Genomic DNA, 22,884 nt, shown 5'->3' on the forward strand with positions numbered 1-22,884 from the left:
TGTATGTGAATTGTTAAATAATTACTCGGCATCTTAATGTTTAAAAGTGTTTCCTTCAACCGCATTTTGTATTCATAGAGGGTTGATCCTGCATAACTGCAGAATTTGGTGTCTTCTGAGCAAATTGTTTTGGTTGCTTCTGCTAATAAGTACACAGCATCTATGACCATCGGAACAAGACCTTCTTGTTTGTAGTTTGCTTTCAAGTCTTCTTTGCCTGAAAAAAGATAAACGTTTATAGTTCAACGATGATAATTCTGTAATAATGAGATTACAATTATTCAATGATGATCATTGAATAATAATAATAATAACTCTGAAAAAGCATTTTCATAATACAGAAGTGAACAGCAATGACATAGAAATAAACGAAATTATTTTCTTATGAGTTCTTCTTTACTTGAAAAATATGTTCTTAAAGCTCAACGATAATAATTCTGTAATTCAATGATGATAATATAAGATAATATTCAATGATAGTACATTCAACGATGATAATTCTGTCATGCAGTTCAATGATGATAATATAATGATTCAGCGATGATTATTCACTAATAATATTTTAATAACTGTGTAAAAGCATTTTGTTAATAGAAAAGTGAACATACAGAAATAAACAAAGCTATTTCTAATGAGTAAATATAGAACCATTTGTACAAATTATTATGAATTCTTTGTTTCCTTCTTACATCTTTGTGTTTGTCACCGGATTTAAATAGACACTCGTGAATAATAAATAAGAAAAAGAATAAAATAAGAAAATATGATTTAAATTAATTTCCTTTTAAACTTATTTTTAGTTATTTCCTTTAAAGTAATAAATTAATTGTTTTAATTGTCACACACCATCTTGCTTTTTTATAAATTTCTTTTTGGTCCTTAATAAAATGTATCTGTGATACTTGGTCATTTCATCGAAGGAACTTTTTTATACTTTGCCCCCCCCCCTTAGCTATAGATTTTATGGACTAAAATAAAAATAAGAGAAAAAATAAAAATGTAAATTTCATTATTTTACTCTACCTGTACATTTTATTGTTGACGTAGTATCCATCGTATTGAACTGGCAGTTGAATTGTGTTTCCCAAAACTCTTCAAACCAAGGATTACGAGTATTTGTTTCAGGAGTCAACGATGTGAAATATTCATCAAATCCTGAAAATATTTTTCACATGCGTTAATGTAATAATTTTTTAATATTCTATATTGTTAAGAATGATAAAACTTGTAGCGTTAAGTTGCATTTTTTTTGAACATTTAATACAGATAATAAAAAATTTTGTTATCGGGAAAATGTATAGAATGTATATATTTTAGATAAAATAAAATGCTTCTAAAATAATAAAACTAAGTAAAGTTTTATGTTCATTTATTTTTCTGGTTATTAGCTCTATGTGTTACTTATAACTTTATAAATGGATTACAAATTTTAAAAATTTAATTTGTGTTTGTTCTATTGGTTTGACATTTTTTTCTTTCTAGATGTGCAGATGTTTATTGAAAGGAAATAAAAAGGAAAGGAAAAAATCGTAATTTTCATAATTAGTCAGAGTGAAGCCATTTTAATGAGATGTTTACTTACCATCAATGGGATATCGTTTTGGCAAAATAGTAATTGCCCCCTTAACAAGATGTTCGTTTCCCTTAACCACTCTATCTTTGGCACCCCATCCATCACTTCCTATCCAAATGAATCTATCTTCACTTATTCTGTATCTATGGCATGCATCTAACAAGTGGCTTCACATAAATAAACCATTGATTAGTAGAACAAAACAAAAAATTAAAATTTCTTTGTATATTTATGCATTGGAAATCATGGAATTTAAAGCTATGAAACTAATCATGATTGTAAATACCGTTCGAAATTAATAGACACGTGATTTAGAAAAATTTTCTTTGAAGTTTCTTAGGGCAATTTTTTATTGCTCCACAAAAAGAATTGTTAGAGTTTAAATGAAGAAGATGTTGTTTTCAAGTATTTAAAAATTATAAAACTAATTATAATACCAAGATGGACGTATGTACAGTGAGCCAAAAAAGAAAAAAAGGAGATAAAGAACGGGCTACTCTGAATAACTTTTGATTTAATGATCGGATCCTAACGTTTTAATTGTCAATCTCAATAGTTCAAGGGGGTGACTTCAAACATACAAATTAAGTTATGCAGACGATATTTTAAGTAACGAAATCAGACACAAAAACCTATTGTCTCTGAATAAACATGCCTTTTTTTTTCCAATGGATTCGGGTTTTTGACCACCAAAATATGGAGGGTAGCTGCAATCTGGGAAACATGAAGTTTGTCCTCAATCTAAACCTTACTTTTTCTATATTTTGCCATATTTTTCTATATTTTACCATATTCCACCAGAACTTTTTAAGCTAATTGAAACATTTTAAACACAATTATGAAATTCGTTTATCTAAAATAAATTTAGTAAATATTTAATATTTTTTATTTTATTAAATAATAGTCGAAAAAGTTTAGAGTTATAAGGTAAACTGTTTTTTTTTTTACATTATTTTAAAGTATGTAATTTCATACGGCAAAATGCAAAATTTGAGCGAAATCGGTTGAACAGTTTTTGAGAAATCGAATTTTAAAGTGATCCTCTGTCTAAAATTCGATTTCTCAAAAACTATTCTACTGATTTCGCTGGATTGCTATGATTTCGCTCTATTGCTCTCCGCTATTTTGTAAATGTAAAATTACATATTTTAAAAATAACGTAAAAAATTGCATACTTTACAATTCAAATATTTTTGTGACTATTTTTAAATAAAATAATTAAAAAAATATACTTTTATTAATATTTGTTTTTTTGCAAGGAATTATCTTTGGATAATTGAATTTTATAATTGTGTGCAAACATTTTTCAATTCTCTTAAAAAAGTTTTCGGGATATGACAAAATACGCAAAAATTAAAATCAACATTAAGGGGTCCAAACTTTGGAACACTCTATTGGCCAAACTATAGGGATCATATTTCCCAGATTGCCATAGCTGTGAACGCTTTTAACTTTATCGCAAAGTATGACAAATCACGTAAACTAGCAGGTTCGTTTAAGAAACGTATTAGTTGTCTATGGTAGGAAGTGAGATCGATTATTTTAAAAAGTTATTCATCATGTCATCCCTTTTTAGGTAGCAATGAAAAGCAAATATGTCTGATATTTTGCACAGTTCTCCTTTAACATCAGAAATTTAAGCCATAAGGATAAAAATTTAATTTGTTTGTTACTATAAAAACTATATCACTTTAAATTATAGAATTAATAGAAAAAGGCGTAAAAAGTATCGTTTTCATTGATTATTTTTTCTTTATTTTATAGTATTACAGCAACATGAAATGAAAATTATTCTTATTAATTCATAGATTTTTCGAAATCTATGAAGATCGAAAATTTGCTGGAAATCGGGTGCAAAATTGTAAATTCATTGATTGGATTCATTAAGCCAATACTGCTAAATAATGTTAAAAGTAAGTCCACCAAAATATGTAAAGAAAAAAATTGAGACAAAATTAGTATTGCTTAAGAATTTGGAAATTGAGTTCAATTAGGAAGTTACACATTTCTTGAATTTATCATTAAAAAAATTAGATGAAGAAAAAAGATAAAATAAAATTTTTTTCTCTTGAGATTTTTAGTACAAATTCGCTTTGTGCGAAATAAAGAAAGCAATATATTTTAAAGAAAATTAAATCATTCCACGGAAGTTTATAAATTTTAGACTATATCATTTATTTAAATACATTATTTTTATTTATTTAAATATAATCATATTACTTTCTTTTAAGAAAAACTAAAAATAAATATGTTACATAATTTCCATTTTACTTTATTTTATCTTCATTCAAGAAAACAATCACTACTTTAGCTTCTTCATGCAAGGAAAGGCGGCGAACTGCATCATCGTAATTGTCATCGGTGGGATCTCTTTCTAATATTACTTTTGCAGCAAAACATATGTCTGAAATTCAAAAAATAAAAATAACTATCGACAAAACAAGATAATATTGAATGAGATAAGGTAAAATGAATAAAATTCGATTTTACAATATTTATATAACAGGAAGTTTAGGCTACACTGAGAGGATACTGCACACGCTGCTCTGCGCACAGGTGTGAATGACCCTGGCTGCAAATTCAGCGGAGTTTAGCGACCTGCTCGTCCCGCAGTGGACTGATCGTTAAGACACGGTTCCCAGCAGATCGCAGAAGTCAANCTGGCTGCAAATTTCATATCCAGCGGAGTTTAACGACTTGCTCTCCTGTTTAGCATTTTTATTTAAATAAATACAAAAAACTCGATTCTTGACACTGTTTTAGTTTTTGGTAACAAATTTAATGACCGTCGTTGTCTAGCTGATCCAATTTTTGGGTTTACGACTACTAATGGTGCTTACAACTTGTTTGAGATAAATGGTACTTATGACTACTAATTTGGGTTTACGATTACCGTAGCCTTGTAATTTTGAACCCAATCCAGAAGACAAAGGAACTCCTGGACCAAATATTGAGAAAAATTTGATTTCGTAGAGAACTTTTTGATGGAACTAACCCGCATTTGTCTTATAAGGAGGGAGAGGAAAACCACGACAACCTCCCACGAATAGCCTGACAGCAAGGGGGCTCAAACCCATGATCCGTCTACCACTCGGGAATTTTACGTCAGCACTGTGGTGCGTGCTAGCCGGATGCGGAATTCGTATTGACCATCGCTGGGATTCGAACCCGATTCACCTCATTGAAAGGCGAACGTGCTATCCCCTGAGGCATCATGGCTCGGTAATAAATTTTAAAAGAAATGAAAGTTTGTATTATAATTGGGACCAACTACAGCCAAGATTAAAACTCCGAAAAAGAGAGCGAGTCGTTACCCCTGCTTGTATGTTTCTATAACTCACGTAAACTCACTTTCGTAGATGGATCATTACAGTACTACTGCTGTTGGGTTAACCATAAGAATTTTGCGAGCTTAGTGAGTTTTGTGAGTACAAGACGCATCCTTAATACTTCTCAGTATTTCATTTGCTTAAAATAGTCAGTTTTGTCACTAGGAATGGAGTCAGAATTTTCGCGAAAGAAGAAATTATATTCCTTAATGGAAAAAAAAAATCAAAGGGTATGCTTTCCTGAAATAAATGCTTAGTATTTTATGAATACTACATTTGAGATTAATGAAAAGATGAAAAATAATTGAGAAATATTTACCGTTATTCGTGGAATTGCTTATTAGATCTTTAAGACTTTCAATAGCAGTTTCACCATATTCTCCTTTCGAAGCTACGGTAGACACAAATGTCCATTTAAATTCAATAAGAATATCTAAAATGACTTTGATTTGATATGCATCTGAAGGTACAACTCGAAAGAAGTAAGGATACTTGTGTGTGTCATCAAATTCTTTACTTGTGGAAGCATAACTGACTTGAGGAATCTATAAAAGAAATTAAAATTTAGTATTGTTGATCCTGTTCATTGGTCTGAAAGTTGGTTAATATAAGAACTGCGTAACGTTATAATCGAAGAAGTTTTAGAAAAGAGTTTTTATTAAGTATATGAAACGACCCTCTGACATCATATCATGCGACGTCTTATATTTTATACAGCTCTGTGTGCCAATTCATTGTGAAAAATATTCACTTAATCGCGCTGTTTTTTGGTTTATTTTTAAGAGAATTTTTCCGTTTAAACGTTATTTTTATTCCAAAGGAGCAAAACCTCTACAACAGTTGATTCTGTTATGAAACAGTTGATTCTGCTATAAAAACCAAGGGGTGGATCCTAGAATAGCCCACCCCATGGAGATTTTTTTAAATCTCACCAAGCAAGTTTTTGAAATCTCGCCAAACTAGGTTTCCGGAAGATATTTCAGAGAGATTATTTTGAACTTCCAATAACACCACCAAATTCCGTAAACCTGATTGGTTATTTGATATGTATACTTACGCGAAAGTTGGATTTCGTTAGAAAAGAGGTAAAAGGGTTTATTTTTTCGCCATTTATGCCATTCGCCATTTCATCGTTATTATTTAATTTTTCAATCGTTATTTCATTCATTGCCGTTATTACTTCATTCTGAAATTTTTTTCTGTGCGGCACCTCTTGAAAATGGTGAGCGAATAGACGAATGAATTTCTAACTTTATTGAATGCAAAAGGTAAGAGAGCGATGATTGAATGGTGTATGAATATATTAAAAAATTCTATTAAAATTTATAATATTATATTATATTATTGATTATTATTTTAATAAAATTCATTTTATTAGAAATATTTTAATAAATTTGTAATAATTTAAATTGTTTTTTTTTTTTAAATAATCAAAAAGCAACGTTTATCCCAGTAATAATCTCCAACTTGGCGAGATTTCAAAAAGTCGCCAAGAAGAGGCTATTCTAGGATTTTACCAAACCAAGGTTTGAAAAGTAACAGTGAAGCTAAGAAATTTTTTTTTTCTCGTCAATCGGTTTAAATTTCTTGAAGTTGCTACTGAAAGGGTATGCTTGTGAATACCCTTGTTTTTAAACTTCAAATGATCCTCTATTTAGATGCAGTTTCGTTTTTATAGATGTTCGTAAATATGGTTACTAGTTCTAGATCTAAAAATATTGTGTATTACCCTCAGGAGTGCCGCTGGAAGTTTGCTCGCAAAAGTTCCGAAATCCCCCAACTAGACGATTTTAAACATATATTTTGAACTGTTTTCGAATAAATTTGCTCTATTTTTCTTTGAAAAGGTCTATTAATTGTTTCCCATTCGAAGATATCTCACTATTGACCTTTTGCTGGTAACTTACCTATTTACCCAGCAATTCGTTTTTGCGTCAATTTTTTTTTTAAAGAAGATAATTGATAAATTGCCAAAGTTTTCAAAATTCAGAGAAAGTTACGATTTACCTAATAAGATGAAGCAATGTAAATTCAACTTACTTTGAATAATCGAAAAATGGTAGCCACTGCCTCAGAAACAGCGCTATTCGCCGCACCAACGACTGCTTTTACTTTCCTACATCTAGTGCAATTAGTAATACTTGCAGTTTCCAAGAATTGCAATGATTGTTGTAAAGCGTATGAATCAGAAGAGCAAGTATCTACAATAATAGCACCCAATCGAAACGGATAGTAGGTTCTATTCTGATTTATTTGATCGATTGCGTATAGCATTGCTTCTAGACGTTGTATTCCTTTTTCAAGAAGAATCTCCCCACATGGTTCCTTTTCAGAAATTCCGTTTGTATGAACAGGAAATAAACCACCCAGAATTACGCTATTCTCGTCTCCTATCGAGATTTGGTCAGTATCAACCATTCCAAACATCAGTCCAACAGCGATTATCAGACACGAATTAATATAGAGTGAGTTGTTGATAGTGAAATGTTTCATGGTGTTTATGGTAATTTAAGGAGAAGTTGAAGTATATTTTTGTGGAGATTCTTGTAGCACTATTTTATCTCTAAATTATATTCCATTTCTTTTCTAACACTCACATTCTAAAAGACAGAAAAAGTAATCAGGTTAAAATAGTTGATAGAAATATGCACTCAAAGCAAAATGAACAACATTGTTGAATACAAAAGAAACATATTTTTTTTCTCTCTCTCTTCATTTTTTCAATCCGATTTCTATAAATTTAAGTGTTGTACCCTCAGTTTACAAAATGTTAATATATTCTGAAGGAATAATGCCGATCTAGAGTATAAAAGTTGATGTGTTATGGAGATTTGTATTAAAAGTATCAAATTTATTTCTTACAATTCTTTATTGTACATGTTTTGAATGATATTACTTTTTTATGAAAAAAAGTAGCGAGAGCAGAAACGCAACCCCTTTTCAAAAGAGAGGCCTACGGAAAAAAAGAAATATAATGTAATAGATGTAAACTAAATAAAATTATTTTATATACATGAAAAGTAACTTAAAATAGTTACTATGTCCGGGATTTTGTTTAGACTTTAGTTTACCATAACAGTTAAGCATAGTATACAATATTAAATATAAATATCATATTGTATGAATGTATATTATTTTTTAATTGCTATTATAATCTAGTTAGGCAGTTAATGTTTACATGGAGAATTAAGGTCATCCTTATTTTGCTAATAAATTCTTTTTCACAACTTCTTTAACTTAGTAGCGTATACGTTACCGGAAATTACAAAAACGAAATCGGAAGTAGGTAGCAGTTTCAGCTCCATTTCTGTGTGAGTATTTCTCTGAAATATTTAATTTTTTAAAAGCTCGCAGTTTCTCGGCTAATAATCTGAATTATGCCTAGTATTTGACAACCTTAAAAACGAGTATTTTGACTAAAAAAAGAATCACGTTCGTGTTTCATTATCTTATAATAATGTCCAATTCTTCTAGTTCTCAAAACTGTTTTGTTTTTGAATGTGCATTAAATAGAACTATATTTATAGCAATTTTAGTAATTGATCATAGCTCTCAAACTTACCGGAAATTGCTGAAATGAAACTGGAAGTAGGTAATAGTTTCAGTTTCATCTCTATTTGTGTGAATATTTCTCCGAAATATTTAATTTTTTAAAGCTCCTAGACTCCCGGCTATTTCTCTTAAATATATTTAAAAAAATATGTTACGGTATATTATTGTTTGATGGCAATACATGAAAAGTTTAGTATGTTCGCAGTTGTATTATCCTTAATTTATCATTAGATAAAAATATTTTAATTTTTTTCTCCTAATTATTAACAAATATGATATTTAGATTCATTTATACATACATATATTAAAGCATAAAAATATTATAAAATTGTTGTTTTATCAAAAATTGTTCTTGTGTTGAATAATAAATGCGTTTTAGATTCTTGACGGTATTCCTTAACTACTTTGAAATATCGAAACAAAAAACTCCAGGCTTTAAATACAAAAATAAAACTAAGCAAATATGTGAAGAAACCTATAAAATAAAGTAACTTCCAGCTGTCAAACACTCATAATTTTCAACTAAAATGTAGTTATAAACTTCATTCATTTTGATAACTGCATCTTTCTCAAAATTAAAATTTTGCAATCTTTTGTCTGCGAAAAACAAGATAACTCAAATAATTATTAAAAATTTGTCTTCAAATTTTAAGTGAATGTTTCTTGCATTTGTGGTCTCTGTTCTATGAGATATTTTGTTATAAATAAAGTGAAAAAATGGAATTAAAATTCAGAAAAATATGCTTAACATAACCATAATGGTTAATAATTTTATGATATCATTTAAGTTTACGTTCACAACACTTCAGACGTCTACAGGAAGCTGCTCAGAATATTTGATTTCTGTATGTACAGTGCTCTAAAAAAGAAAAAAAATGGACTAACCTGAATAACGTTTGATCTAACTATCGGATCTTTACGTTTTAGGATCCTAAATCCTAATGGCTTGAGGCGATGACTTTAAATGTGCTAATTAATATGTGCAGACTATATTTTAAGTTACGAAATCAGGCACAAGATAATACGATATAAGAATTGTACACCTTATCATTCAAAAATTTCCCACCATTTTTAAATAAAAAAATAAAAAAAAAATAATTATTTACTAGGAGTTAAATTTAGAATCGAAATTGTTTTAGATCAACGAATTTTATAATTGCTTGCAAATAGTTTTGAATTCGATTGAGAAGTTCTCGAAATGTGGCAAGTAAGAATAATTTCAACATTAAGGGGTCCAAAATTCGGACCTCTATTCTGATCAAGCGATGGGGACCATATTTCCCAGTTTGCTGCTACCCCTATATTTTAGAGGTCAGTAATCCAAATCAGTCAGAAAAAAGGGTATGTTATACAGAGAAAGTACGTTTTTGTGTCTGACTTCGTAACTTAAAATAACGTCTGAACTAATTAATTAGCATATTCGATGTTAAACCTCCTCTAATCTTTAAGATTGAGTCCTAGAACGTGAAGACCCAAGCACTGAATTAAATGTTATTTAGGGTGGTCTGTTCTTTTATTTTGTGCACTGTACATAATGAAAATAAATTTATGAAGAAAATGAATTAAGAAGGACGGAAAGAATTTAAAATATTTAAAAAAATTATGTTTTACTTTAGGTTCCTAGAAAAAATGAGCTTTTTTCTTTAACATTCAGCATTCTTGAAAAAATATTCAAGCATTTAATGGAACTAAAATGTAACAATAACCCCAAAACGATTTAAAAGAAATTTAATTAATTCAATAAAAAGTAATAAAAGAGAACTGTAAACTCATAGTCTAAAGGAGTAGTTAAGCAAATGTCCGAGGTGGGGAGCTGTTAAGGCAAAAAACCCTAAAGTAAAAGTTCACTTTCCCTCATTGTATCTATTCAAATGATTGTGCATCATTTAAAATTTTTATGCATTTTTTTAATAAATTGCAGTTATATAAGTTAATATACTTGTATTATTTTCAAAACAATTTGATGTCATTCCCAATTAGCTTTCTTCAAGTTTCGAAGAAATATACAGAATTTTAAATTGAAAATTTCATTTAAAATCAAATTTGATCTACTGACAGAGAATCAATTTTAATATTATGAGTTTAATAATCGTATGTGCATAGGACAAAACTATATCTGATAAATATTTTTATTTCATAATTTTTAATCGAAATTCTGCATTCGCGATAGCAACGCTTCAATACACCCTCTAGTGGGGAGGATATTTTTAGGCTTTTATTTATTAAGTTTTGATTTAGTTTTATCAGAATCATTGGCAGAGCAGGGCGCCATTTTTTTAGTAGCAAATAAGAAGCAAAGTTTCCCTAAGAAAAAGACTGAAGAACTTGAAAACGACCCAGTACATTGGTAAATTTTTCTGAAACAGAACAGGCCCAACATTTGCAGAACAATTTCTCAAATTTTTTTACCTTTCTATTATCAACAAGCTTGCAACCGATAACTTCCGTTTTCATGATCGCATACTGTTACAGATGTATGTATTACGGTAAAAAATATTTTTTTTGGCTTCAATTCATTACAAATTAGAGTGAAGTCAACATTGCTTACTGCATTCCAATGGATAAATGTGATTTCAGAACGTGCAGAACTGTAATAGTTATAGAATATTCTTATTCTTTATAGAATAGTGTATATTTCTGTATCAATATAATTCGGAAAACAACAATAAAGAATTATCCAAATTATTTGAAATAGTGTCATTTGTGTTGATTATTAATGAATTTTTATCGTTTTCTTCTTAAGTATTTTTTAATTTTGAATGAATAATTTCAACTAGAATTCATATATTCTGTTTTAAAGTTTCATATTGAAATTCATATCGAGATCTTTTATAAAATTTTGTTGTGTGCTATGTCATCAAAAAGTAATGAAGGGCTAATCTATGTATAAATTATTTGAGAATGAAATTTTCAAACAAAGAGCATTTCATTTGGAATTCTCCGGATTTATAAAGCAAGTAAGTGTTATGATTTTTGTAATCAAAAATTTACTTGTAAATAATTTTTTTCTCTAATTTGGTGACAGTTCTCTATAGTATGGTTTTCTACGTCTTTGACTTGAATACGCTCCTTAACTTTAAGACTAAAGAAAAAAAAAGGAACAATATGAAAGTTTTTATTTCAAAATGAGGAATTTTTAGAATATATTTTTTTTTATCGCAAGCATTCTTTATTTTACGTTTTTTAGTTTATAATTTTTTGATAAAAATTGCTGTCGAAAAACGTTTTTTGCAAAATTAAATAGTATAACATTACATGTTTCTGTATACTTTTTGCATATTTCAATGTTTGAAGTGATATGATTCAGAAAAGTATGGAATGTAAAGTTTAAACAGACCTTTCATATTAGATTATTAAATTTAGTAGAACTAGTTTAGTTTAGTTAACCCTAATAGGAGGACTTTTTGCAAATATTTTTGTGTTTTGGATATTCCTTTCCTAAGCCTTCCTGTTCCTTTCCTGGATGTTCCGTTCCATTCCATTTTGTTTTCATTTGTATAAGATATAATATTAAACATTTTTCTTTTTTTAATTTAATAAGCCCTAATAAAGAAGGAAAGTTACCATTTCACACTAAAGAAATCTCCAGTGTAACTGATGATCATGTCGTTTTATTAGCAGTCATTCGCCGTCTTAGATAACAACGTCCCCTATTGGTCGTTGGATTCGCGAATTGTTTCCAGACAGACATTTTAAATAAATTTAATAAATAAACATCATTGTATTATTTTTATCATTTGCAGTTTCAAATAATCGTTTTGTTAGCAAATTTGGTTGGAGAGTTAGAAATTTCTCAACTTTTAAGTTCAATCTATTCTATTGTTTGCGCTATATCACGAATTGCAGGAGGTTAAATAATTTGCTGCGAACCATTCCATATATTTTTTAAGAGCACAGCTGCTATCTTTTCGCCATCAAATACAGTATGAAAGGATTTATAAAATGTCTAAATAATGCTATTCTTTTAACTCTCTTAACTTTCATTTTCCTTATCATTTTTGGAATAGTGCATTTAATATGTTTTTTTTGCATACGCAGACTCACTAATGATTGAACAAAACTCCATTATATAAGATCTACTGCAAACTACGCGAAAACTAACATCTTTTAATGGAAAAAGTATGAAGATAAGTTGACAATCTTTATAAGTTGATGAATAATGTGTTTGGGAAAAACTTAAAGCAAGATGGCGTAAGATAGAGTGCTGAAGAAAATGGCGTAAAATAAACTAAATAATGTGATGAAAGGTATATTAAGCGAGTATGGTTTTGAACATTAGAATTCAATTTTTTTTTAATCAAAAATATATTGAAAAAAGATGTTTGAAAGTTATAAGATTATTGTGCAGATTGTTTTATGCTTTTTTCTTTTGAAAAGAGTATCTTTTTTAAATGTTTAATGCAAATTAGACCTTTTGTATGCTTATGAAAGTTGAAATTTGATTATTTCATAACTTATTTTATAAATGTTTTAATTGAAAAATGAAATGCAATTCTGTCTATGTATCTATATATATCAATCTATCTATCTATCTATCTATCTATCTATCTATCTATCTATAGATATAATTTTGTTTTATAACTGATGTTTAACAGCCCCCCCCCCAAATTCTGAAATTATAACTACTAATTACTCCGTAGCATTACAATTCTAAACCAGACCCAGAAAACATGATCCGTCTACCACTGAGGATATTTCACGTCAGCACTGTGGAAGGTGCAAGCCGGATGCGTATTAACCAGCCATCGCTGGGATTCGAACCTGGTTTACCTCATTGGAAGGCAAACGTTCTATCCCCTGAGCCATTGCGGCTCCGTTTGAGGAGTGTAAGAAGAAAATCGCTGTTAGAACAAATCAAAAGTCTTTGAAAGACAAATTATTTTAAGTTTCAAAATGTCACAAGCATAAAAACATGGCTGAGTTTTAGTTTGCCACTTGCCGTGACTGTCAACATTTAATTGATTGAAGTTAGATGTTGAAGCAATTTAAACTTAATTTTAATACATTTTTCAATCAGCCTAAGGAAGAAAAGTAAAAAATAGGATTTTGAGAGAAACTTCGGAAAGTGTGGTAACCGATTCCGCAATCTTTCTCTTTAGTAACCTGTATTTTAGGTAATTTTGAAGCTGTTGCCATAACTTTGTAGCTTAAGTGAGATACAGGGACTCTACATAGACTATATTTTACTATTCAGTCAAACTGGTAGAAAGATCTCTTCGAGAAACCTGACATGGTAAACAACAGAACAGATAATACCTGTTGTCACAGATGTCATCTTCATATACTGACATTATGATCATCATTCATGTCTGAAGACAGAATTTCTCCACCAGGTAACACAAATATTTACATTGATAGGTCTACATGAATGTGATTCGGCTCAAGGTAATCCAAATTTTATCCAAAATCAATTTAATATAATGTTAAAGATCTCTCTTTAAACTTGTTATTATTATAATTTCGATTAATTTTTTATTATGTACTTGTCCTAAATGTTACAAATATTCCATGAAATAAATATTTACTACGGCATATTAAGGCTTAAAATAACCATAACTTGAAAATAAGTTTAAATTTTATCGTTTTTATCTGCGAAATATCGAAGCTCATTTTAGAAAGCTTTAGATGAAGCACATATCATATTTCGGTTGTATTTCCTCTCAAATTTTTTTAAAAACATTTAATATTTTCCATATTTCGAACATTAAAGAGCGTTCGGAAAGTAAAAAAATGGTTATATATCTCGCAAAATATGCAACAGATCAAAAATAAAAAAAAACAAACAAGCGTGTGGAATATTTTTTTAAGATGCATTCCTTGATATTACACCTGGTTCCTTTATTTGATCATTTAATGCATCACGGAAAATGTTTCACTCTCATATTTTTAGACTTTCGATACGACGCACATCTTTGATAATTGTGGGGATTGTAGTTACCAACAATGTCAACACTCTTCTTTGAAAAGATACCCCATTGTAGAATCGAGTTAACATGTCTTATATACTAGTGAATTGGAATTGTAATTTTGTAGTGGTAGACACACTACAGTACTTCCCCACCAGAATTGTAGATGTGATAGAATTCGATGAATAGCTAACCACTAGTTGATTCATTGCTGTTTTGTGAGTAGCCTGGAAAGCTGTATTAAGATCAGCGTTCTTTTGAGTACTGATCATGAGAGCTGTATTAAGTTCACGGTCGTGGCTGCTCCTGTGTTGCCATTAGCAGTCGAGTGTATGCAGGCTGACGTTGTGTGTGCTCGAGACTGAGTAGCAACAGTGCGAGGGGGTGAATAATGTCCCAGTCACAAATAGAAAGTCAACTGTTCAATGTGGACATTCCATCGAAGTGGGCGTTACTGTCATGGTAGGCATGTTCACATCACGTCCGGGTCACCCATGTAGGGATTGTAGTTACCGACAATGTAAACCTTCTTCTATGAAAAGGTACTCCATCATAAAATCGAGTTAACAAGTTTTATATACTAGTGAATTGTAGTTTTGTAATGGTAGACCCACTACATTAATATTTAGCCATTTTCATGCTTGTTGGAAACATTTTATTTCCTAGTAGTAATAAAATGTATTAATATCTGGAGAATTAGAAAAGCATTCTACAGTTGGAATAAGTTCATGAATATTTGATTTAATTTATTTCCTTACCGTGCACTTCGAATTTTCGTTTAATTACTACATTACCTGTTTATTTATTGCCTTTACACATAGTATATATACATAATTAGTCTGCAAAAGATAAAAGGTTTCTCAAACTTAGCGATTTCGTAATCTTCCTAATTAGTTTCTAATGATTTTTTTCCTGAAAAATCATACTTAAAGCCTAACTCTAAAGTATAATAATAATAAAATGAAAAAATAGGTAAAAGGAAAAAAAAATAATTTTATTACTGTCCATTAAAAATCTTTCATTTAATAGAACAATTATTTTGGAGAACTCTGTAGAAATCGATTTATTGATTTTTATTTTACCTTGATCGTAAACATTATTTTCTAAAGAATTAGGTAGTCTTTGTCAGTAACATTCTCCTTGAAAGTAATATTAGGTCGTTAGACTAATTAGCATTAAATTATTTTCTTACCAAAATTATTCTGCGTTTTTGATAGAAATCTAATTATTCATTGAATGATTTAATTATTGCAGAATTAATTATCTTCAGAGAAAATTAAGCCCATAATTTTTTTAAAAGAGCCTAAGTGATTTTATAGATTTCAAAATGTATAACAACCAGCATGCATTATGTGTATTCTAGAGGAAAGAACCCCCAGGACTGCTACGCAGTAATTTTCTTTCTTGATACAAAACAGTTTTTTATTTCCCGTAGTAAAAATTATTCACTAATAATTCTGTCTCGTTACTCTCATGTTCATCACTTCATATGCTCAAATATTTCCCTTATACTGTTTATATAATACTTTTTATAAACATAAACTAATTTTCTTTGTAATCACATGATATATGAAAGGCATTTAAAATTAAAGATTTATTATCATAACGCGTACTCGTTGCAACTTCATATATAATGCTAATTTTAAAAACTACTATTTATTTTATTGTTGCAAAGATAATTTGCTAAATGTTTTCGTCACAAAAATTATTTAGTAATAATACAAAAAGTCATTTCCTGATGATGCTTAATAATTTTGTATGTTTTAAGTGCATATGTAATGCACTTAACAATGTTGTATGTTAAGTATGTTGATTGGACACAGTTTTACACAAAGCTCAAAAAATAAATAATAAAAGTAATAATAAAATAATGGTACCAATAAAAGTAAAATTCGACTTACTTACTGGTTAATAATTGTAAAATGGCTACCATGCTTATCTTTAAGTTTCAAGCTTTAAATTCGGAATAATATTAAAATTCAAAAGCACATGCCTTTAAACTAAGAATAAAAATTATATTGCAGATGAAGATTACCTTTATAACTTTTATTTGTTTTATGCAGTTAGAAATCAAAGAAAGTGGCTCTTCAACTGGAAAAATTCGATTGTTATAAAACCATATTTTATTCTTAAATTCACCAAAAGTCATTACCAAAGCATTTCAGTAAAAATTATCTCACTACTGGTGTTTCCATAGAGTTAGAAACATGGCAAATTTTACTATTTTCTGGTAATTTTGATCATACTTTTTTTCTTTGTGAGCTATTTACCGTCATATTATTTTACGTGTTTTAAATTAAATTCAATACATTTGATAAAATTAATTTATAAAACAAAACGAATTTATAGTCGATGATGTATAACATCTCTTGAAAAAATAGCTGACTCAATTTATTAATTTTTCAGATTTACTTAAAAATTAACAACTGGTATATCAATTATACAGTTTAAGAGCATGTTGATTAAAAAATAATTTTTGACAAAAAAGTGTCCTAATAATTCGTGTTTAATATTTAAATACAATTAACGAAATCCTACACCGTATAAAAGACGTTACATTGTTATACAATTAAATAAGTGAAATTAAATATTTGAAATAATTAAATAGTTGTCTTTTATCACCGGATGTGATTTTTACCACCCAATACAGTTTATGAAAATATGTTTCTCATTTTTGTATTCAAGCTAAATATGAACAAATTCACCATTCCAGTAACATTTTGATCGATTATGTTTTTATCCGTTAATTCATTATCCTGCAAGTTCACCTCGCGTAAACATACATCTTGTTATTTCATTGGGAATCAATAACTCGGAAACCCACTTTCCATCAAGCATTACTTGATGATCTAATTTTCTGTTATCGGATACAGGTAACCGAATTTATGGAACAATTATTCTTTAGACACTTCATTCAGATTTTTCCGTCATTTATTTAAAGGTACATTTATTTATTTTTTCATTTTAAATAAATTGTAACATTAAAAAAAATAATTCAGTACATTTGCTCCATGTAATTAAATTCAAATCAAAGTAACTTATTTGGGATAATTCAAATTTTTGGTTCAATATGATGTAACTGGTTCATATAATTTACGTGTAGCCGGATGTAAAGCATATTTTAATATTGAAATATATAATATCATTCTAAGGCAAAAATGCTGTTGTAGAAATCTTTATAGAGATCGAACGTGATAGATAAACAATATTTTTTTAAGAAATGGTTTTAACCACTACCAAAAAATTTAGAAAATTTTATATTACCTAAAATCTTTTAGATTTTCATCCATCTTTCCATAACTATTATATTTAGTGTTTAAACTTTTTAAGTGGGCAGCTAAGCTGAATATTAGCTTTGTTAAAGCTATACAGTCTCTCTGTTGAGATACAAAGCTACAAGTTGCTACATGGGTGGAAGAATCTTATAGCATAAATGAATAAATAAATTTCTTTTTTATAATTTTTTGAGAACGCATGCTTTATGGTATTTAAGATCAAAAGTCGAATCAGATCACGTTCTGTTTAGACTAGCGTCAGAGGGTCAAATTCGTAATTGAAAGGTCTAATTCGTAGCCCTACAAATGTGTTCTAATTTTTTTAATACAATTAGGAAAAAAAATTACAACTTGTATGTATGACAGTTTGTCACTTTTTATGAAATTTTTTGTTTTTAATAAGTCAATAACTTGGATTATTCTCAAATTAAAAAATTAAATGTTGATAGAACATTAGTGTGTGTTTACTACATTAAATTTCATCAAAACCTATGAAGTTTCGGTCCAAAAGTGATGGACATAACTTTGAAAACTCAAGTGAGTTCTGTTTTAAAAAAACAATTATCTATATAAATAATTGAATCTGCTGAAAATTGCAAAAAAATAGTGCAGTTTTAAACCATTTTCATTTCAATTTAAAAATTGAATTTTAAAAGCATTAACAACAAATAATATTATCGACCTGAAAATTCATCTTTTTCATGATTGACAATTTGTTTATGTGGCTGAATTCTCTTTTAAACTAAAATGTAACTCTTAACATTTCTTTTCAGATCCAAAAATTCTTTTTCAAAAATAATTTATCGATTATTTTCTTGTCATTTCAGTTCTTTTATTGCATTAAAAACTATAATTTGAACTTATTAGCTTCTTTAACTTAAAAAATTTCCAAACCCAACAAATTAGATAAAAAATATAATGTTCATGAACTTCGAATTATTGTAGGAAATACAGTTTAATGTTTTTTATATAGTTTTTGAGACGTTTATTGCGGTTTTACAGAAAACTGTAAGCCTGAAATAAAGCGTTTAAAAATTTTGTTTTATTATTTAAAAATCCATTTACAAAACAAGATTGTAATTGAAAAATTACGAATTAAAATTCATTAAATAACTTTTTGAACATATTATCACACAATAAAAAAATAAATGAAAAGTATCAAATGATCTCAGAAGAAGTTTAAAAATTTCCAAGTCGCTGGATGTTTCTGGTAATTCCATTCCATTTTTCCGTAAAAAAAGTTTTTTTGCAAACTTTAAAAAATCAGAAAAGAACATCAAAAATGCATTTGTTTTAAACAAAAAAATAACATAAAGTAATTGATTTACATTATTTTTATAAAGTTTTTGAGCGTTTATTTAAAATCTAAAGATTTAAAGAAATTTATAAAAAATATGAAGAGATTATCTCTAATTAAGCACTTAGTAATTTTTTTTCTCCTTTTAGGAGACTTACGAACCTATGTACACTGTCAAAAATCCCGTAACAAATTACGTTAAAAAGTACTTACACTCGGGTTGCATCATTCTTAAAATCCGCTTATTTTATCGAAAAATTCATTTATACCGTAATTTTCATATCAAAATTTATATTATTAGAGTGATTCAGAAATTTTATAATAAATATCACTGTTAAACTTAAGACATATTTAGATTTCTTGTTCTGCAAAATTTTATTTTAAAAATGGATTTTACGGTATAAAGAATTTTATACAGTGTACTTTTTTCAGAAGGATGAAGACTGGTGACCTAATTGCTTCATTTTAGAAATTTATTTATATGAATGAAGACAGTATTTTTTATTTCGCCGTATTTATATTTTTATTTTGATCTGTGGCGGCTAACACTAGAAAGTATGTGGTTGTTCTAAGCATAAAAGAATTTTTTTACATTTTTCTGAATTTTTTTTCTGAATAGTATTGTTGAAGAGGGCTATTATAATTAACATTTACGTTTTAAACCTTAAATATTTAAGAACTTCCCCTCGAATTGGAGCTTTATTGGTATTCACTCAAAAGACCATTTATTTGATTAAATTTACTTTTCAGTTTACTAAATAAGTGGTAATAAGAACTATAATTTTGAAAACCTGAATTCCCGGTAAAATGCTACCATATGAACGGAAAAACTACCAAATAAATGCTTTAAATGCCGCATATTTTGGTATTTTTAATCCGAATTATGCTTTTTTTTTACCAGAAATGTCATTACCATACAAGTACGAGAATTTTATCAGAATTTAGTTTCTCTAACCATGAGAAAAATGTTGTCAAAGTTCAAATAACTTTAGTAGACGAACCTTTTCCCTACCACCCCTATTATTTTGAACATTTTTTAGGTAACTAAAGCTATCAAAATTTATAGTTGCTTATTAAAAGGTAAAAAATAATTTAACTATAAGCAATAATATAAAATTTAATAATAAATTTATCTTATCCTTTGATCATTGTAATCATGTGATAATTTGATAACTAACAAAGTATTGCTTCTAAGAATTACGAATAGATCTTTCACAATATCAGATTACAAAAATTTAAATAATTATTCACTTAAACTTTTCGATTCAACACTCGTTAAAATTGGTTTATGGCATTTTGTAAGAGGAGACTTCTGTTATTGCCAGGTAAGTGAGTAATCCGAATCATTGACTTATTTCAGTTCGAGTTATAAAAGCTTCATATTGGTAATAATTCATCATAATTGAAGAGCCTCTTAAGAAAATTGATGATCATATTACTTCTACTTATGTCATTATCTATAAATTTTATTTTAGCGACAGTATAGTCTTCGTCTTGTTCAAGGGATCATTTTTGAAAAAGCTGCAATCGTATCTAAATGAAGATACTTTTTGATTTCAGGCCTTCAGCTGAATTCTGAATACTGGGGTTCAATATTTTACTCTTTACAAGGAGATGGTAGGCTGCTCATTTTCGCTGAAGTACGCTACTTTATTTTAAAAAGTGCTGCGTTCTTTCAGAATTAGAAAAGGCAAACGTTTAAACGTTTTGTAAAATGGAAACTTGATGGTGCGCATTTGATACAGATAGAACATCATATGTGTTGATATTTTAGATATATCAACACATTCTTTATAATCAAAAACACAAAGTTATAATCGAAACCACTAGAAATTAAACACGAATTTAAAAATTATTTAAGTTATCAAAGATAAATTTCAAATTATTATTGTGTAATTATCTAAATAATTTAAAATGTAATTTTTTTTAGTAAATATTATTAATATTTTATTTTTGAATAAAAATTTTAGTTTGCTTATTGAAATAGATACTTTTATATTAGATAAGTTTTAAATTTTTTATCTAATGTTGATTGTGGTGACAGAATGTTGTGAACTATGAAGCTCACATATCACAAAATAGTTAAAAAATAGTTCATTCTAATTATAATGCTAAACTGCACTTTTTAATTTAAATAAAACAAAATGTATCAGAAAAAAGCCTAACTTTTTGTTTTGCCTAACTTTTACTTCAGACATATTTTATTTCATTTTACTTGTAATGCTTTGAATATTCTTCATTTTATTAGTTTTGAGTTATGCGTTGAGTATATTCAGTCTACAAATAGTAAAATGGAAGATGTATTTATAAGGCAGAAATATGTAAAATGTATCTACTTAAAACCAAATCAAACAAATGTTCTTAATTTTATTTTACTTTAGTAACATCTTGAATAATGTTTATAAATTTATATTCGATTGTTATTTTTTATATTGAAAAGTGCGATTTCTTTTATTGTGAAACTTGTACTAGAAATAAATAAATTGCGTGTAAAACACAGACACTCAAAATTACATTTAGTACTGCCGGAAAGAATAACACTGGGAAGCAAATTATTTGTTGCATTTACACAAATACTCGATATTACCTAACCTGGGTGTGAGGATTCCAAATCTCAAATTAGGTTTGCTCTTAAAGCTACTGTTTTTTAACGAAATTTTTGGTCTATTTTTTGTCAAAATGTACAAGTTTAAAAACGTTGTACATAACAGGAGTCGCATAAATGCTGCGACAAACTTCTAGGGGGATTGGGGCACATCATTAGGATTAAAATTGCATAGGAATCTATGTCCGGATACGTCGTCGTACGCTGCTTGGGACGCTCCTTTATTTTGAACTGCTTCTTTGTGCGCTATTTCTGAATGTTCTTCTGAACAGGTCCTATTAGGGCATCCCCCTAGCCACGTAGCACGGCATTTCCTGGCATCGGTTTCAAACCAATTTTAATCCTGATGATGTGCCCTAACTTCCCTAGAAGTTTTTCACATCATTAATGCGACCCTCTGTTATAAATAAAGTTTTTAAACTTATACATTTCGACAAAAAACCGATTTAAAACATTATTTAAAAAAACTGTAGCTTGGGAAGACAAACCGATTGCAGATTTGAAATCAGTGAAGTTAAAATATCCAAGATCCGCTAAGAAAATCTCATGCAAAAAAAGAAAGTTTTTTTAGTGAAACTTTTGAATTTGATCTAGTTTTTTTCCCCATGACAGCGTCAGGTGTTCTTGAATAAAATAAAGAATCTAATACAAATCTTATTGCTATCACATACTAAGTTATGTTGCAAAAAAACACGTTAAATGCATTATAAATTACCTGTATACTTTAGCGCCAGTGATAGATAAATTCCAAAAATGTATACATTCTAACACATATTTATTCCAATAGATATTTTATTGATTTGATAACAATATAAAGTTCGAGAAAATAGTTTTTAATTCACCAATGAGAGACCTAACTAAATGCTTTCATTTTTATTCGCAAAACTTCCTGCTTCATTAGAGGAAACAGCACTTGACGGAACTAGATATATCCGTTCAGAAGATGAGTTATGAACTGAAAGAGTCACCCAAAAAATTATTCGATTTCAGAGAAAAGAGTTAAGATTAGTTGATGACGGTTTCTTTATGTTTATTGTAAATGTTTATTACGTTTATTTATGTTTACAAAAAAAGGAAAACTGAATACGCACGTAATCTTGTTTTGGGAACACTTAAAATCAGTTTATAAAAAATACATATTAAAAATTATTTAGCAAATAAGTAAATTTTTTTGAAAAATAAATAAATAAGTAAATAAATAAAATAAAATGAAGATAAAATTGAGGGGACTTTTATAGCATTGTGGATCTATAGCTAAATACGAGAGCAACTAATGTCAAGGTTTCCTAAAAGAGTATGTAATCGATAGAAATGATTTCAACTTTTTCTTTTTGTAGAATTTTGGAA

At 28.5% G+C, this 22,884-nt stretch overlaps 1 protein-coding gene across 2 annotated transcripts in view; it reads right to left on the minus strand.

Annotated features, from left to right (window-relative positions):
- LOC107455038 (metabotropic glutamate receptor 3) overlaps nucleotides 1-22,464 on the minus strand; it is a 37,759-nt gene extending 15,295 nt beyond the window's left edge. Inside the window, exons 1-7 of one of the 2 annotated variants that reach the window (XM_043049098.2) lie at nucleotides 22,253-22,464; nucleotides 6,943-7,502; nucleotides 5,222-5,447; nucleotides 3,845-3,977; nucleotides 1,583-1,740; nucleotides 1,024-1,155; nucleotides 26-217 (exon numbers count right to left, since the gene is read on the minus strand). In XM_043049098.2, coding sequence (XP_042905032.1) covers nucleotides 26-217; nucleotides 1,024-1,155; nucleotides 1,583-1,740; nucleotides 3,845-3,977; nucleotides 5,222-5,447; nucleotides 6,943-7,395 — 1,294 coding nt within the window. In that variant the 5' untranslated portion in view covers nucleotides 7,396-7,502; nucleotides 22,253-22,464. The remainder of the gene's footprint in view (nucleotides 1-25; nucleotides 218-1,023; nucleotides 1,156-1,582; nucleotides 1,741-3,844; nucleotides 3,978-5,221; nucleotides 5,448-6,942; nucleotides 7,503-22,252) is intronic. The other variant, XM_043049097.2, reaches the window with a different exon arrangement.
- Between the last annotated feature and the right edge of the window lie 420 nt (nucleotides 22,465-22,884).

The sequence above is a fragment of the Parasteatoda tepidariorum genome, chromosome 4 (assembly GCF_043381705.1).
Source record: "Parasteatoda tepidariorum isolate YZ-2023 chromosome 4, CAS_Ptep_4.0, whole genome shotgun sequence".
In the NCBI taxonomy this organism is placed as follows: Eukaryota; Metazoa; Arthropoda; class Arachnida; order Araneae; family Theridiidae; genus Parasteatoda; species Parasteatoda tepidariorum.